The following is an 18787-nucleotide window of genomic DNA, read 5'->3' on the forward strand; positions in this document are numbered from 1 at the left end:
TAAACTGTAAACACCAGGCACATTTAGAGTAACTAGTTGTTTCAGTGGCCGCTTGTTTATGTTGACCCTGATAGGGGTTAAACTTTACACGTGGACGTTATGCAAGGATAACCAGTTAACAACAGAATAAACAGATCTAATACTTCTACACATCACATCACACTACATCACAAGATCTTCAGTTTGCAGATAGGTATAGTCACAGGTGTATCAAAGCAAACAACTCTCATCACTACTTCACTTTGTATCAAAATGTGAAAAAAAGCCCTTGGATACATCATAGGTGCCATTTCCACAACAAAAAGTTCAAATTAGACTGATAAAACTAATGTAATCAAAGAGGTGATGTCATCAAACAAATGTTAAGTCATCATACAGACCTTTAAGTTTCCAAAACGTCATCATCATCACCAGTGATTTTCCCAGCTCATTTGGGGGTTTTAAGTGAATCTGAAGTTGGAAAGACACCAGTCTATTTATTAAAACCACCCAGTCACGTGTTACCAATTATGAAGACGCAATTCTGGAAAAGTGTTGTGCTGACTTTTTCATTTTAGTATCGCTGAGGTGTTGCACTCTGTAGAGAGCATGTGTCCAGATTTGAGGGCGGCTCGCTTAGTTTAAAAATAAAAATTAAAAAGATTTGGGGCAGTTGTCTATTTCATTATATCTGGGAAGAGAAGAGAGGGCGTTTTTTTTTTAACACCAGCGTCTCGCTTATAAGGTAGTTGCCCCAGGAGCTCGAGTCTGTCAATAGCCGTGTGTATGTGTCTGCCCCTCCCACCCTGCTTTCGTGAAGGCCTCTGTTCATTATTTGGTGCTGATCCGCTCAGGAGCTGCTGCCCGCCAGGGAGAGACGCACCGGGAGCCACCGCACACAAACGCGCCGTCAGAAAATGTCTGTGGAGAAAGTATTCGACGAGCTCGGACATTTCAAAAGGTACCGTGAGGATTGGCATGTTTTCTCTATAGTCAGTTGAAACTTTACATTTTCTTTATTCTTTATTCGAGTGGGGGGAATTTTGTGGTAGGAGGCACCAACTTTAGAACCGTAAATATTACACATCCCACTTCACATTGCTATTTTGAAAACAAACACTATTGAAAGTGGGAGATGACGTAATTTGTTTTACAGCAATGATACGGTATTTTTTTTTTTATCTATACAGATATATCCATGTTTCAAAAAGGGGGTGGACATTCGCTTAGAGAAACTTTTGTCACCTCTTTGTAATTTTGAAAAATAACTAATTACAGTTAGAAATGGGCCTGTGTATCTTTAGGAGACACATGGTTAATGTATTTAAACTATAAAGTTTATATATTCGTTTTTAGTAGGCTTTTTCAAAATGACTTAATAAACACACCTAGAATTATTTCTTTCTGTGCGGGTTGGTTTTACCTGACTACCTCTCCATCAGTCAAGTTGTTTTCCCACTTTTTAACCTAAAAACGTTTAGGGTTTTATTAAAAAGCTGGTAAAAAAGTTTTACCTTTCCACACAGGTTGGGTACACTGCTAAAATCGCGAGTCACCATTAATTTCTTTATATTTTGAAGATGGAGGAGCAAGGGTTGGATTGAAAATCAGTAAAAAAAAAAAAAAAGGCAGCCAGTGTCCAAAGAAGAACATGGATAGATTTTCAGAAAGCCCAGACAACTATTGCACAAAGTCACTTTAAAAATGACAAGAAAGTCCGACTCCTTGGAAGAAAACCGAGGCATGAGGGGTGTCTCAAGATGCTGTCTATGATATGTCCAGTGTTGGGAAGGTTACTTTTAAAATGTATTCCATTACAGATTACAGAATACATGCCCCAAAATGTATTCTGTAACGTATTCCGTTACGTTACTCAATGAGAGTAACGTATTCTGAATACTTTGGATTACTTAATATATTATCATGCTGGTTCATCAAGCGAGGGAGGGAGAAAAAGGAAAAGTACGAGCTGTCATCGAGCAAAAACAGGAGCTGAAGCATGTAAATATAATAATAACCACTGCAGCCAAGAAGAGTGCCTGAAGAGCCCAGTTGTAAGTAAGCTATTAAGACTTGACTGCACACCGTGTTCCTCTGAAAACAATAAGTTCCGTTGGAGCAGCCTTTCAACGCCTCTCTCTGTCTCTCGCAAGCAAAGTTGACCCACACAACAAAGTAAAGCTATTTTTCGGCTAAGAGCCCGACACAGAACCCACCATATTAGCCAGAGGTCCCTTTACTATGGTTCGGAGCCGCAGACCTTCAGTAACAGTAATAAATCACACAGCAATAGTACATTCACGTAGTTGTAAACAGCATGATAATATATTAAGTAATCCAAAGTATTCAGAATACGTTACTCTCATTGAGTAATGTAACGGAATACGAATACATTTTGGGGCATGTATTCTGTAATCTGTAATATGTCTGTGAAGGTTCTCAGTCATCCAGGTCATCGTAGTCAAAGGAGCTTGCAAAGAAAAGCGTCTGGACTTCTTTAAGTTGCTTGAAGACGTTTCACCTCTCATCCGAGAAGCTTCTTCAGTTCTCCCTCTGTGGGGGGTCACTCCCACTAGGTTTATATCTGGGACTCTCCACCATTTGACCTTAGAACTAAAGAAGCTTCTCAGATGAGAGGTGAAACGTCTTCAAGCAACTTAAAGAAGTCCAGACGCTTTTCTTTGCAAGCTCCTTTGACTGTAATCTGTAATGGAATACATTTTAAAAGTAACCTTCCCAACACTGAGCACGGACTACACTGCCTATGATGCTACATTCTTTAGAGCTATACCTGTAGCATTCTGCCTATTAGCTTAGCACAACAACAACAAAAAGTGCTCTCTCACCCAGGAAACACGCAGAGAGAGAGCATCACCCTGTAACCATGGCAACCGTAACGCCTGGAACAACAGAACATAGCTGTCAAACAAAACCCAAACAGTCCTGACCCGCGACAATATGAATTTCATATTATGAAACAGGAAAGTACCGCCGTGTAATCCACTTATTTCAACAAAGTAACTGTATTCTGAATACCACCTTTTTAAACGGTAACTGTAACGGAATACATGTACTCATATTTTGTATTTTAAATACGTAACGGCGGTACATGTATTCCGTTACTCCCCAACACTGGATATAGACTTGTTTTCTGAATAAATTACTACATTCAAAGCAATTGTCTTGAAACGATAATGCTGTTGGATACCTGGAAATGTCTTTTAGATTCCATTAAAAGTTGAACTATTAAGGTTGCCTTTGTAGAAGTTTTTTGTTTTTGTGGTGATACTGTAAAATCACCACAATAATTTTCCTGTATTCTCCTTCTGTCCAGATTTCAGGCATGTCTGTACTTTGCAGCAGTCTTCCAGGCCATAGCTTGTGGAATCCACTACCTGGCCTCAGTTTTTCTGGTGGAAACTCCAATTTTTGTGTCTAGCGTGCCCGGCAACATCACCGACGTTCTGTATGGTAATGTGACGGCAAGCAGCCTGGAAGAAATCTTACCAGTCTTCAAATCAGGTAGTGGACCACTGGTGGTGAAGACAGCAGAAGGAGAACAGTGGGAGCTAAGCCGGTGCCGCTGCACCCTTCGCATCAACCCAACACACTTTTCGTATGACTTCGATGGCAACAAAACAGTGAAAGAATGTACAGGGAACTTTGTTTATGACCACACCGAAGTTTACCAAAGCATTGTGACCGACTGGGACTTGGTATGTGATAAAGAGTGGCTGGCCAAGCTGTGCCAGCCCACATTCATGCTCGGGGTGCTGATTGGAGCGCTGGTGTTTGGGGACGTTGCTGACAGGTAAGCAGGGGCTGCTGTAAGATGAGGTCAAGGTTATTTTCAGGCAACATGTAGAGTCAAAGACAGGGGTTAAATGTTACCATGTGACACTTTTTGAGTTAAGTTTTAAACAGGAAGGGCTGTCCTGGCATAGACTATATGTTTAAAAAAAAAAAAGGAACTTGCCAAAGTAGTTGTAATTCATGTAGTTGTAATTTCAGGATGTATGGCTTCACATTAGGTCAAGAAGGTAGTGGAAAGAAATTATTATAGTGAAAATGAGGCAGGACAAGTGAAAGCATAGTTGATGTAGATTGGGGGAAAAAGAAGTGGAAGGTAATGACTGGAGCAGAATGCAAAGCCAGATTTGAGTGGTTAGCATTTACATGTGCAGGGGTGGCTGTAGCTCAGGAGGTAGCGCAGGTCACCTACTAATCGAAAGATTGGTGGTACGATCCATGGTTGCTCCAGTCTGTTTGCCAAATATCCTCTGGCAAGAAACTAAACCCCAGTTGCTCTCCGAATGCGAATTCGTTTGATTGTTAGATAGAAAGCACTTGAGCAAAAAAGTGAAAAAAATGCTTGCATGAATGGGCGAATGAGGCTTGTTATATAAAGAGCTTCGGGAGAGTAGAAAAGCACTATATAAGAATCAGGCCATTTACCATTTACAGCAGTAAATTTTAGCAGAAAGCAGTCAGTCTTCTCCGTAACTTCATGCACAAGTATCATATTCCTGTCAAGCACTCCTGTCGAAATGATTTAAAACCACGTGCGACTGTGACAACTTTATAAGCCCCTTTTAATCGATTCCTTAACTGAATATACAAGCTCTTTTCTCTTCCTTTATTGGTCTGCTTGTCTCTGTAATTCTTTTTCACATAGTTTTCTTTCTCTCCACCAGAGTTGGGCGTGTGAAGATTCTGATGCTCACCAGCGTTTGTCAGTTTGGGTTCGGAGTAGCTGTAGCATTCTCCGGAAACTACTATTTCTTTGTGGTGCTCCGCTTTCTCCTTGCTATGGTGGGTACGGTTGTGAATGGTTACGTACCTGTGCGTGCGTGTGTTTTATAAAAAGCCAACGTGGGACAAGAGAAGTGGCATATTTACAATGTTCTTCTTGCAAACAGCCACCAGTGGATGTTTCTCAGCTAAACAACCTCTTGTCCAGTCCCTAATGTTCTCAGGTAATATACTTGAATACACCCCCTGTAGGCATATTGCAGCTAAGCCAACATGCAAACCAAAAATACTCCTTAAATATGTAATTTAAGGAAATGTGACACAAACAGTGACAAACAGGTTTAGTTTCTGTCTTTATATTTAAACATGGGTTTGTTTGCTTTAGATGCAGATTATTTCATATCTGCTTAAACTAACACCCCTAAGGAAGGCGGTCTGTATGGTTACAAGTCCACATGTCAGTACATTAGCAGTGGTAGGGCAGCTACAGCTGTTGTTTTTCACATAGAGTCAGGCCCTTGTACACTGATACTGCACAGCTACACTATGAAACCACACGGCAAACCTACAAAGACTTATCCCCAAATCATTACTATGAACTATAAATTTGTTGTGTGCTGGTACTGTGTACAACAAGAGCATGCAGTCAGTTTCTCTTTGTTCATAAGTTCATAAGGTTGAACACAAAGGATATACTTCAGGTTTACTAGCATGATCATAACCTTATATTTAAAGTCTGAGGAACATAAGTTTTAAAAGACTAATACAGATATTTGCTGATTTAAAAATCTGATATTCCAATATATCGACCGATATTTTCCAAAACAGATTTCCCTAACATTTGTTATGTGTAGTTATTTGCTTATTTGTTTATACTCTGTCCGACTCTGTTGGGATTAGCTGGTTGTTGGGCGTTTCAAACACGGTTGCCAGCAGGGAAGCTGCAGAGTGCCATCTTGTGGACAAATTATGGTACTGTGCAAAAGTCTCAAGCCACCTCTCACTCAGCATTTGCAGCTGTTTATTGAAACATGAGCTAACATACAAGGAAATACAATAAATAGGACAGATTCTGCAAAGGTCTAACAAGTTTTTAGGGAATATTTGGTATGACCACCTTTATTCTTTGACAGACCCTGAACTCTCACTTTTTAGTAATTTCTTTAAGTTGTCTACAGGAATAGTTCTCCATGCAGCGTGAAGGACATTCAAAGCTCTTCTATGTATGTTGGCTGTCTTATGTTCTGTTCTCTATCAAGATGATCCCATAGCACTCTGGGGAAGCCAATCCACGACTAATAGTGTTCCACTGTGATTTTTTTTTCTGTCCAGGTGTAAATGGGTTTAGGATTATTGCCAATATGAAAAATGAAGTGCAATTACATTATTTCCTAACGGTATTGCATGGTGGATCAAAATCTGATGGTGTTCAAATATCCATCAATTTTGACAAGATCCCCAACATCACTGGTTGAAACGCCACCCCAAACCACGACACTGTGTTTTAAAGATGGCTGCAGACAGTCGCTATTGTACCACTGAACTGACATCCTCTGTAAATAATGATGATGACTTAAACCAAAAAATTTAAATTTCGATTCATTACTCCATAAGATCTGTTCCCACTCAAATTCAGTTCAAGTCTTCTATAATTTGGCATACCTCTGCCTTTTCTCCCATTTCCCTTTCATAAGAATGCCTTCTTGACAGCCACCTTTCCACTCAGACCGTTTCTGGTGAGGCTGTAACCAACAGTAAATGGATCAACTGATTGACCAGATCTATCTTTCAGATCTTTGCTGTCTTTTCCCCCCAGTTTATCCCTGAATGATTCATAGGTCAGTGTTAAGTGGCTTAACAAACAAAGAAACAAAAACCACAAACCTCCCAAAGACAAATTAAACAAAAGCAAAAAATTTCAGCCACCAGGTCAGGTAAAAAGTCTGGACTGAAAATGAGTGAAAAAGCAGCCAATGTCCAAAGAAAAACTTCAGAAGGCCTGTTTCTCAAGTGCACTTTAAAAATCTTAAGAAAGTCTAGCTCCTTGGAAACCAAATATTAAGAAATGATGGATGACTCAAGACTTTTGCACAGTACTATATACAACATCAACATCTGTAACATGTTAGAAGGGCATTTTGTCCATCTCTTATTTTATTTTTTTACATTTTCATTTCTTGGCCACTTTATCTGTTTTCTGTGGAAAACTGCTATTAAACTGCTATTAAAATGACTAGTTCCTATTTCTCATCTTTGCTTTTGACAGGTGTCTAGTGGCTATCTGGTGGTGGTCTTTGTCTATGTAACAGAGTTCACTGGCAACAAGGTACGCACATGGACATCGATGCATGTGCATGCAGCCTTTGCTGTTGGCGTCATGATGGTGGCTCTGACTGGTTACCTGGTGCGGGTGTGGTGGATCTACCAGATAGTCCTCTCCGTATGCACCGCACCTTTCTTGCTCTTTTGCTGGAAGTTTCCCGAGACTCCCTTTTACTTGATGGCCAAGGGCCGCTATGAGGAAACTGAGAAACTGCTGAATGTGATTGCCCGCGTCAACGGCCTTGAATGCAGGCTGAAAGCTGAGGATCTCCTGGAGCCAGGGAAGAGAGAAGATGGCAAAAGTCTGCTGAAGGGAGACACAGACGAGCAGTCATCCAAGCCTGAGAAGAAGCTGACCATCGTGGACCTGTTTGGCAGCTGGAGGATGGCCGGTCGTACATGCACAGTGTGGGCCATCTGGTTCATCGGCAGTCTGGGCTACTACGTCTTCTCTCTGGGCTCAGTAAATCTGGGAGGAAACCAGTATGTTAACCTCTTCCTTGCTGGTAAGTGATTGTCACATGAGTGTGAATTTGGTACTGAGATTGCAAAACTATAAACATGTATTTAATATTGTGATCATATTGGCACTTTTTTTTTTTTTTACCTTTGGTGTCAGATGTAGAATAGTGTCTCTGCTTCTTACTCTACTTCAGAGTGTTTCCAGTGAGTCTGGAGATGATTTAGTTCACCTGTTTAATCTAAAAACAACTCTTGCTACTTCTAAGTTGAGCAGAACCTTATGTGGAAATTTCAAACACAGTAAAAATGATATGTTCCTCTACTTTGCTTTGTTTAGTGCTCTGTATATGTAACCGAGAGTGAAATCAGACTGCGAGGACTCAACAAAAAATAGCAGCGCTCCATCTTTAAGCTAAATGGCTTCCTCGTGGTTTTCTGTCTGATTGAGAAAATAGGATTTACAGTCTAACAAACATCTTTTAGTTGAACTGATATAGTGTTCATGTAATGCTATTTGAAAACACGGGATTTTATTTAACCTTTGACTCAGGACAGAGGAGGTGGAGCCTGGACAAAACAAAAGGTTAATAGGGAGAAGAGACATCCTCCTGGGGGATGTAACAGTACGATCACTTAATTATAAAATAAGTTTGCAGAATTTATTACTAGCTGTGACTTAGGTAGGTAGGTAGATTATTAATCCCACAAGGGAAATTGTTGACATTAGATAAGAGTAAAGATTGTGGCAGATAACCAAATGTGTAACCAAGTCGACCAAGAAAAAGTCCACTTACCTCCATCTTTACCTAGAGGTCGAGTAGAAGAATATTTCTGCCACCTCTCCCTTAAAACTGTCATGAGTCTAGAAGCATGATTGGATAATGATGTTGTTTGGCTTGTTTTTGGGTTTTTTATTGGGGTTTTTTTGCATTTCACAACTCTCCAGTAGATTTCCATTCAGGACAGTAAACTTGAAGGTTTTTTTCAGATTTGACTGTTGATTCTTAACATGCAGATTGGATGTCTAGGTCATCACTGAAATTGAGGTTAACATCAAAATGACTGCTGAAATGTGTTTCAGGATGACTGCTTAGAAATATAATTGTAAATTATGTTAATTCAAGTCACAAAGTAATTGTTTTAAATGAATTGTCTTGTATCTTCACGCTCAACGGAAAGTGTATTTTTAATCTTGATCATTTAATTGCCAGAGGAATATTTAGTGAGTGATCCCCATTTACTTCCATTAGAGGCACAGTGAAGAGCATATCTGGGAGGCAGCTTTTCAGATGGTTATTTAGGTCCTCCAGATAGAATGTCACTGTCAGTGCCAGTGATAACCCCTGACAGAGAGCGGCTGTGGTTGGTTGTTTCCAGGTGCAGTGGAGCTCCCCTCTTATCTGGTTGGCTGTTTTGCAATGGATCGGATTGGAAGGAAGAAGACGTGTGCCCCATCTCTGCTCCTGGCTGCGGTCGCCTGTTTTCTCGTTATTGTGGTACCTGCTGTACGTACAGAGATGCACCCTACCCCCACCCCCACCCCCCACCACCAAAAAAAAGTTCAGCTGTTCACAGAAATCTGCAGTCATCTTTAGGTGCAAGTGTCAGAGTTCAACAGTACCAGCCCAGTGACAAGGCGATAAATCAGACAGTCCAAACTGTACAAGTACATGTACTTTAAGAAACTCTCTCTAACATGTGTTAAGTTCTGAGGCAACTTTGCAATCCTAAGCTATACCGCCATGTCTTTTTTGGAGGGAAGAGGCTTCGTCTTGGTAACTCTTACAAATGAGCCATGCTTGTAATCCTGCATCCTAACTGCATGTGGAGCTTTACACATGTGACAGTGATGCTACTGCTTACAAGATAGAATAAATATAGCATAGAGTTACTTAAAGTACTTGTACTCTAATGAACTCGACTGTTATTGCGATGTATTTTGTGATCACTGACCAGTACTAATGAGATCCGACACTTGAAGCTCCCAACATGTGTTCTGAGCTCTGACCCAAATTAGCACTGTTCATGGATGAGCTGGCAAACAGCTGGTACTTCATTTTTAAATAAATATGACCTTTGATCTTAGGAGCCATGCAAACAGTGAAAGATGGAAAAAAAATAGCAGCATGGAGACAGGGGACACGTCTAAAGTTCTGTGTCGCAACCCTGCTGACACGGCAGTAGCGACCCTTTTACTCACACCTGTTCATTCCAGCTGTCATGAATCCAGTTGCAGTCTCATTAAGTTCCAGTTTGTTTCCAGCACTTCTTAATAGAAACCACACGATAGCTTGGCTGTATACAGTTTATACACTGCTTTGTAGTCAATGGGAATTAATAATCAAATACATTTCATTTTACATTCAAGCTTATTCTTCACTTAGTTACCATATATTAACATGTATGTTTTTATGGATGTTTTAAGTCAAGGGCATGTTTGACACACAATCAGAACTTGTCAGAGAGTATAATAATGAATTAAATTATAGTGACTGACAGAGCAACACTTATTAAGTTCGTTAAGTCTCTGATGAGCAAGGGCAATCAGGTGTACAAGTACTTAAGTACAAGTACTTACTTGTGCTTTCTTGAGTTTTTAAAAGTAGTATATGCACCTGGAATTTAGTTTTGTTATTTGGTGCTACGTGATTAAAGCTAAATTGAATTGAAATCTTTGTCTTTCTCTTTGTTTTTCTTTCTCTCTTCATTTCTACAGGACATAGAGATCCTAACTATTGTTCTGAGTATGATAGGAAAGTTTGCTATTGCAATTGCCTTTGGTCTCATCTACCTCTACACCTGCGAGCTTTACCCGACTATCATCAGGTAAGCACGCTAAAGAGTTTTGTTTTTGTTTTAAGGGTTTGCTAAAACTGCTAAAACTATTATTTTTTTCATATTGCAAAAACTAAAGAACTCTTTATACGTGAAACAGAAAATTCATGCATTCATATACAACCATAATTTCAGGTTAAAGTTGATTTGATTTGGAAATCATTGCATTCTGTTCTTGAGAGCTTTACTGGAATAGGGGTTTGTACTTTGCTGCTATATTAAGGGCAAAGTTTCATGTTTGAATCTTCCACTTTAGAACTAGCTAGACCTGTGAACTAAATTTAAAAACTGAAATCAATGTAATATTCCGACTTTTAATTAATTCTAACAGAGGGAGTAATGCTGCTCTTCCTCCAGGTCTTTGGCAGTAGGTAGTGGCAGTATGATGTGCCGTGTCGGCAGTGTGGTGGCCCCTTTCTGTGTCTACCTGGCTGACATCTGGATCTACCTACCTCAGGTATAGAAATGCATTTAATGTTTTAGCTGTCAACTTCCATTTGTTCTCATTTATCATAGTTTATTTCTAAGTTTACCCTGGCAGCACTGCTAAATTAAAAAATTTCCCCCCTTTTTCTCAATCACAACCTGTGTTTAGCTTATTGTAGGAATCCTGGCATTAATTTTTGGAGTACTCGCACTGTTTCTGCCTGAGACCCTTGGCAAACCTCTGACAACCACCTTGGAAGAGGCTGAATCTCTGGGACGTAAGCCCAGCAAGATGAACGACAGACTGGAGCTGAACCAGCATGGAGCAAAAGCTTGAGCCGTACACTTCAGGGAACACAGAGATCTACACACAAGGAGACAAGCTGTGGAAGAGAGACGAGGTAACAACAGTTAAATACCTGGAAACAAAAACGACAGATTAATAGGATGGTTGGAAAAAAGTGAAAAACAAGAAAAGATACGTTTTTATGATAACTTGTGAAGTGACTTTTTTGTTGACATTTTGTTCTGTAAAGTGACCAACAGCTTGATATTTTAGGAGGCCTGAGAACTTCCTCACAATCTTCTGCTCTATCATGTAAACACCACAACACAATGAAAATCATGTGCCATGTGTGGTAATTTGTGAAAGCATACTTTGAGTCTTTTTTGTAGTTTCGATCATAATTTCTATTACTGATTTTAACTTTGTACTTAAAATTTTTTTCAAAATTTCTTGGAACACAGCTACAAATAAGACAGACATGACAGACAATAGAAAGACTTTATTTATTTTTAAATCAAATGAAGTTTTTGTAGTTATAGGCAGAACAAAAGCAGATTTTTATGTTAGGTCGTCAGGTGTTTCTTGCCCTGTTGGGCTTCTTTCAAGCAGTGTTTCAGCGGGTATCCTCCTGCTCTTACCACAGTGTTTATATTACCGACAAGAAGTGATGACCAAAACTATTAAAATCAGACTCCAGCTGTACTGAACCAAGTCATCCTTTAAAACAAAGCTATCAAAGCTAAACTGCTGCACATTTTTTGGCATCTCCGACCATCTGACCAGATCATGGCAGTGCCTTGGTTATTTTATACCATAATAAATCGTATGTCGTGTATCTAGAATGTATTATTCTAATATTAAATAAGTGCCTTCAACTTGCCTTTTAAGGCTTTCTTTTAATCTCAGGACATCAGTTTTGCTGTGAATCTATCACTGGATTTATCCTCAACTGCCTCTTGTTAAAGATCAAATATTTAAAGGTAACAAAAGAGCAAAGTTTTGCACACCATTGTTAGACCTTTATTAGTTCTTCTTCTTCCTATTATTGTGACCTTTATTAAAGGTTAATGAATTTTCTAATTACCCATAAACATTACGGCGATCACAATAACAGTGTGCAGGAGTTTTTTAATTGCTCATCTTGTCTAAGATGCCATTGCTGAGCTTTACTATGCCTTTGTTATCTAATCTGTGTGCATGTGTGGGTATAACTGAGTAGAACAGTCAAGTTAAGATTTTTTTTATATGCGCTTATATGCAATCAGACGCTAGGCAGATTAAGAAAAGAAGCATAATAGTACCTTATAGAGTCTTCAAGAGTCAAATATGATCTCCAGATGTTTGGACCAAATACAGGGATGGACCACAACACTGTGGAGATGTACTGTATATACCTGATTTACAATATTATGTTACAGTTATGGTGCATTAATCCAAAGGAGAAAAAGAACAGCGGCTGGTGTTCTAAAACTGGTGACTGGTCTGCAATCAACAGTATGGACTTTTCCATTAATAGCATCCTCGTCTTATTTTGATTTACAATAAATATGCAGAGGATTGACACTGGGGTTTATGGCTTTTTCATTCTGTTCATATGAACTGGCTTTAGTTAGCACAGTTTTACAGTGATACAGAAAGAGACTTTATAAACCTCGGTAAAGGAGCAAGTGAATTCCTTCCATTTGTCAATAAGGAAAGTTTGAACTTGGTGCTGGAAATGCAAAAATAATACAGCAGGTCTGAGGATACGGTGCCTATATACATTAACAGCTTTGTGTTTGATGGTGAAGGGGAAGTCCCACAGCCACAGTGACATTCCCATCGCCATTACCGAATACATAAAGGTCCTCTGTGTTCAACTTTTCAGGAGAAAACTACCAGTTTTTATGTGTGTGTGCTTATGTGTATGGAAAAGTACTAAACATGAGTTCTTCTAACGTGAACTTCCAGTTCTGGCGTGATACTGGTGCCTCAAATAGAGTGGGGGCTATTACTGGGCTAAATGGAGCGAGTAAGGATGTAAGGATGTTGTTATCAATCTGCTTCATGTAAGTGATTATCTCCTGTTGTTGACGATGTGCCAAAATTCTGAAAATGTAATGAATGTTTGTGGATATTTCCAAAAACATTTTGTCACTCAAATTTTTCAAGATTTAAATAAAAAAACATTTGAGTATTACAATGAGTGATGACTATTTACGTTTATTGAGTGCACCTTGCTAGTATTCGGTTGGAGCACCTGTTGTGTTCAGAACAGCTTTAGTTATTTGTGGCATATATTCAACAAGGTGCTGGAAATATTCACACATTCACATTGTGCTCATAAAGCAGTGGTAAGATGTGGCATTTAAACACTGTTCAGGTCCCAGAATACGGCAAGAAAATGTCCCACACCCCATTTAAACACCATCTGTGGCCTGAACCATTGATATAAGTCGGTATAGATCATGATGGTTTTCATGATGTTTACGTCCTAGCATAAATGTCTGAGCAGAATTCAAGATATCGGGCAACATTCTTCCAATATCCTGTTGAATTGTAGCCACAGTTTCCTGCTCTTAGCTCAAAGGAGTGGCACCTGGTGTGGCTGCTTTAGGCCATCTGCTTCAAGATTTGACATGCCAGAATAAATACTCTTGTGCATACAGAGCTGCATGCTAGGTATGTATAGTAACTCATGCCCCGAGTTACACAGTTACTTAGCTTGAAGTGGTATGGCCATTCTCTTCTGACCTCCGACATCAGCATGGCATTGTCACCCAGAGAAATGCTGCCAAGTGGATATTTTCCATTTTCTTCTGACTCTACTCTGTTAACCCTGTGGTGGTGTGGGAAAAATCCCAAAACATCATGGTACCAACAACATGCCTCAACGTCCCCAAAATTACCTTTCTGTCTTTAAGGGCCACTTTTTTTAAAGTGGTCAGTGAGTGAATGCCCTCTCTTAAACAAAGGTTCTTGGAAAAAATGCCTACATATTATATATATACATATAGTTAGCAATTCCCCGAATGGAGTCACCATAATAAGTCTGTAAAAAGTACGTTTTTTTTCTGTATCAAAACCATTTTTAAGTAAAACAGGGGCAATAGCTGCAATAGTAAGAGGACATTTATTGACGGTCTTTGTTAGTTGTTCATTCATTGTCCATTGTTCATTCTAGACACCCTTAAATGCCGAAAATTGTTTTATAGCCACCAGCATAAACAACAACAAAAAAAATGTGAGCGTTAAACATTGTTTTTTTTTTATCTTCCTGAGAATTTTATATGGAATGCAAATGAATAGAAAACAATAAATAAAACTAGCAAAAAACAAAACATGGAACATAATGATGAAGATACGCAGAACAGAGATTAAGATGGTAGAGTGAAATGTTTAGTCACGTAATAGCTTATGGATAATTGTTTTTTTTAAACATCTGTGATGAAAAAGCACTGTGGAGCTGCTGGATAATTAGAAATAAGTATTAACTGGGCTTGGTAACACTTCACACACTTTGATGATAACATTAATATACAGAAAACCCTTAAACAACAAATAATCTGAGTTGAAATGACAGGCAAATCAGCATTCAGTTGTGACCAAATCCCTCATTTTGCTGCAGATGTTAAGGAAATGTCACCTAACACAAAGTGCAGTGTATTCATACAGTTTTGCAAAAAAAACTGCTATTTGGCAAGCTCAATCTTTTAAACTTTGGAATACAAATTAGGCTTCATAAAGGCTTTTAACTCACTCTACAGTATCAACATATAGCCTGTCCCAAATAATAAATCTTTGCTAAAATACACAGCTTGTTTGGTCAAACTCAATCATTCATGCACACTTTTGGAATTCTCTGAATTCATACTTGAGTGCTCGCAGTTTAACCCTCATTTACACCTAATAGTATTTAACAAATTACACAAAATTACACAAAATGTTATAAACCAATACTAAAACAAATGAACTGACTATGTCACAACTCTGCCAGCTGTGCACAGAACTTTCTGCCACACAAATCCCAGAACCCTTAGTAAGGTCTGACAACAGTCCTGGAAGACTAATATACCTAAAAGGCTTATGGCACTTTTTAAAATTCACAACAACATCCAGCTTTCAGGACATCAAACCTCTCATAAAGTAGTAATCTGTCTTGGGAAATGCCTTTAATTCCTCTCCTATAGTAAACAACCTGGCGATAACATTTAGCACATTTCCAATCACAGTTAGCTGTCCAGATCTTGCACTAATCTCTCCCTGGAGATGACAGCGACAGTACGGTTTTTAAACGAACCCAAAAAGAAGCCCAAATTATAAAAAGGAAAACTTGAGTCAAGCAGATTGAGTTGAATATTATTTCCCATTGCCCTTGGTCAATTTATAAATAGAGCATTTTGTCCATCCAGTTTCTCAACTCTACAGTTTTCAGTGCTGAGCCTGTCAGTTTGGGAGTTGCACCTCAATTCTCTGGGTGACGCTGAAAGATTGAAACTCCTCCCCTTTGTCCTCAGGGTACAGTTTTCTTTAGCCAGTCCTAGCTAAGCAGCCGTTGCGTGGCTGCGTCTAATGTTCATCGAGCATCCCTTAGGGATGAACCAGCCAGCTATTTGCATCCTCCAGATCCGTTTCCAGTTCCTCGTCTTCATCCAGAGGCTCTGGGGTTCGAAGGGCCAGTTGCCGCAGGAAATCATTTGAATAGGCGGGGGGTTTGGAAACAGACTTCAGGCCGATTTTTTTCTTCGTGAGGTGGAACTGGTCACGGACGAAGTTGTAAAACTCGTACTCATAGCGCATGCGGTGATACAGCACCTGCAGGGCCTCTAAAGTGGGGGTTTGTTTACGCACAGTGCCTGTCATGTTTCCCATTTTCCTATAATCTGCAACAAAATGATGGAGAGACAAAAAAACAAAGTTCAGCAAAGACTAAAATCAAAATGTTTTAAAAAAAGTTTCAAGCACATTTATTTAGACAGGAAATTACTTAATAACTATATCATATATCATCATCTTAAGCCACTTATTTTTCCAGTTAAGTAGCAAGTGATTGCTGTTTAATGTGAATGATTCATATATCACCACATCTATTTAGATATCTTGCTACTAAGTCATCATGACAAGCGGTTCGCTAAGCTGGACAAAAATAACATGCAGCTCTTGGTATTTCTTCCTAGCTATATCTGTCACTATGGCCTTCTTGCTCTGCTTGTCCACCACTACTATGCCCTGTTGGTTAGCCATCACCAGTTTGTTTGTCTGTATCTGGAATAGAGATGGCACGATACCACTTTTTTATGTCCGATACCGATACCGATATCATAAATTTGGATATCTGCCGATACCGATATGAATCCGATATAGTGTTTTTTAATCAACAAAACTGGTTTTTTTTTTAAATATCTTGCTGCATTTTGTATAAGTTCATACTCAAGTTTAAAACAACAACTACACTAAAGCTATTCTGTTATACCTGTATGCAAAAAAAAAAAAAAATTTCATAGTTCAGCAATACTGATCAATCTAATAAACTTAAACCTACACCATCCTCCCTATTCTGGTATTTTAAAGAGTACTTAGCGTAAATATTAAGCAACCTAACTAATAGGGTTCCAACTCCCAGCAACAACAAAAATAAATAAATAAAAAATAGGGAACCACCCCTCACGCTCCACCTCATGATGCTTAATCGACGTAATCAACCTTAATTTGATGCAGTGTGAAAAAAAAAAAGCACAGAAATCAATTATTTTTCAAGAAATATTAAATAGATTCAACATCTTTCTTCAACAAAATTGCAGACTGCACAGATGGTACCTTCCCAAAGGAAAAAGTACTATAGCTTACTAGGGTATATATATTAGACTTAATAGTCACTATATACAGTAATTGACTTCTATTCATTTTACATCAAATTAAAACTTTGGGTGTCAGATAATTATTTATTAAAAGCTCGACATTTTAAATGAGAATAAGAAAGAAAAGTATGTCTTTGTGCCCCCTTTTCCCAGTTAATGCCCTATCGGCCCCCCTGGCTAAACTTTGCTAGATCCGCCCCTGCACAGTTACCAGCCGTCAGCTACATAGAAAAAGATCCTCGAGTAGAAAGTAATAATAAATAAATTCTAACAACAGCTGATCAAGCTTAAACGTGCTGCTGTTGTTCAGCCGCTGGTTTCCTCTTTCTGGTGCAAAGTGGGCCAAAAGCAAACAAGAGAGACGGACTCGCGACAGAAAAGCCGATCAGCTGATCGTTAAGCAGTTTCATGATTGAAGTAGCAGCAAGAAGAGGCAGTCGCTCCATATATCGTTTGGTAAGCTTAACGCAGGAATGCTTTACAAACATTCAGAGATGGACTTACACACTTGCTTTACTTCTCTCGGGATAACTTTGTCGGAGATGAAATGCCGGGTTGCTAGCGAAGCTCCAAATGCTATCCAGACCACCGACAGGTCCCGCATGCCACAGCCGCTCTATCACGTGATGCATACTGCTCCGACTGCTAACGTTCTGAGGTGAGTTACGGCGTGTTGCAAGTTTTGTGAGGTGCTTTCGTGATATTTAATGGATCGGATTACATTTTTTATTTTTCTCCGATATCCGATCCAGTAATTTAGGTCAGTATCGGACCGATACCGATACGTAATATCGGATCGGTCCATCTCTAATCTGGAAGTCACAGGATCTTGACTACTATCCATATGAGTGCTAAGAGTGCTACCTAACTCTTATTGCAGCTCTTATAAAGGTGATATTTTTGATAAATCACATACAAAAGGTGTTGCTACCTTTTGTATGAAGTCACTAAATATTTCTCGTAATAAAGATCACCCCAAATCATGTAATAGCACATTTTTATGACATTCAAAATAAACAGATAAACTGTATCTTGTGATCAGAACCTCATTAAAAAAAAGGTATGCATAAATCAAATCATGAGAACTAACTCTGTCCTGTGTGGAAGTTAGAGCATTTTAACGGTCACTACCAGGCTATGCAAATTTGTGACAAAATACCCACAAAACTATTCACATTCTAATTACGTTGATCACGTTACCATGCTAAAGACTTTTTTATTGTCTTGTATAGGAAAACATTCACTCGATACTCTGACAGCATAAAACATTCTATATCACAAGGTGCAGCTACCAGGGCTCTTGTAGATGTTGAGTACTCCAGTAAAGTAATGAGGTAAGAGCCTCTCTAGCAGGAGCAGAACGTCCTCCAGCTCTTCCAATATCCCCACAAGGAGGTAGTTCTCCAGCACATTCTGTTTGGCCCTCTCCAAAGCCCATACTCCTGGCTCTCTGTGTGAGACAGAAGGAAAATAAGACCAAGAGAAAGTTTGCACTAGAGTAGCATTACTTGGAAAGAAATATTACCAAGCTTTTGTAATGCAACTTGACAAAATCTCATAAATACCTGCACTGAGGATGCTGTCCACAGAAGTAGGGGATGATGTAGAAAACCCTTGGGTTGGAGCACTCAGGGTAATTCTCTAGGATGCAAACATTGATGTCCTGAAAGCAGACAAGCACATATGAGTCTTTATATTTTTGCTTTACTAATAATTTATGCTTTTTAAAAAATTTTTATTCTACTTGCAGTGAATTTGATCTCAATCAGAATTGCAATTATTTCTTTTTACCACTAGAGGAAGCTATTCACTGCCGTGAACCTGGACTGCTTGCCTGTCATTACCCCACAAGCCAAAGTGCTTTGTCAAACCACATCTTGTGCACAAA

At 39.1% G+C, this 18787-nt stretch overlaps 2 protein-coding genes across 4 annotated transcripts in view; one reads left to right on the forward strand and one right to left on the reverse strand.

Moving 5' to 3' along the window:
* The first annotated feature begins 762 nt into the window (after positions 1 to 762).
* slc22a16 (solute carrier family 22 member 16) lies at positions 763 to 13247 on the forward strand. 2 transcript variants are annotated; one of them, XR_003269840.2, is made up of 9 exons: positions 763 to 940; positions 3314 to 3790; positions 4674 to 4791; positions 6998 to 7559; positions 8893 to 9020; positions 10232 to 10341; positions 10708 to 10807; positions 10946 to 11177; positions 12481 to 13247. XR_003269840.2 is itself a non-coding variant. In XM_026143343.2 (8 exons), exons 1-8 carry the CDS (start codon positions 897 to 899, stop codon positions 11111 to 11113), a joined length of 1707 nt encoding a protein of 568 aa, XP_025999128.1. In that variant the 5' UTR covers positions 763 to 896; the 3' UTR covers positions 11114 to 11427. The 2 variants fall into 2 exon arrangements, 1 of the variants encoding a protein (XP_025999128.1); XM_026143343.2 differs by lacking the exon at positions 12481 to 13247 and having other exon boundaries at positions 10946 to 11427.
* Positions 13248 to 15153: 1906 nt separating this feature from the next.
* The window catches only part of usta (uronyl 2-sulfotransferase a), a 59355-nt gene continuing 55721 nt past the window's right edge, over positions 15154 to 18787 (reverse strand). The window contains exons 6-8 of one of the 2 annotated variants that reach the window (XM_026143345.2): positions 18465 to 18562; positions 18192 to 18349; positions 15154 to 15924 (exon numbers count right to left, since the gene is read on the reverse strand). In XM_026143345.2, coding sequence (XP_025999130.1) covers positions 15632 to 15924; positions 18192 to 18349; positions 18465 to 18562 — 549 coding nt within the window. In that variant the 3' untranslated portion in view covers positions 15154 to 15631. The remainder of the gene's footprint in view (positions 15925 to 18191; positions 18350 to 18464; positions 18563 to 18787) is intronic. The other variant, XM_026143344.2, reaches the window with a different exon arrangement.

The sequence above is a fragment of the Astatotilapia calliptera genome, chromosome 15 (genome assembly GCF_964374335.1).
Source record: "Astatotilapia calliptera chromosome 15, fAstCal68.1, whole genome shotgun sequence".
Lineage (NCBI taxonomy): Eukaryota > Metazoa > Chordata > Actinopteri > Cichliformes > Cichlidae > Astatotilapia > Astatotilapia calliptera.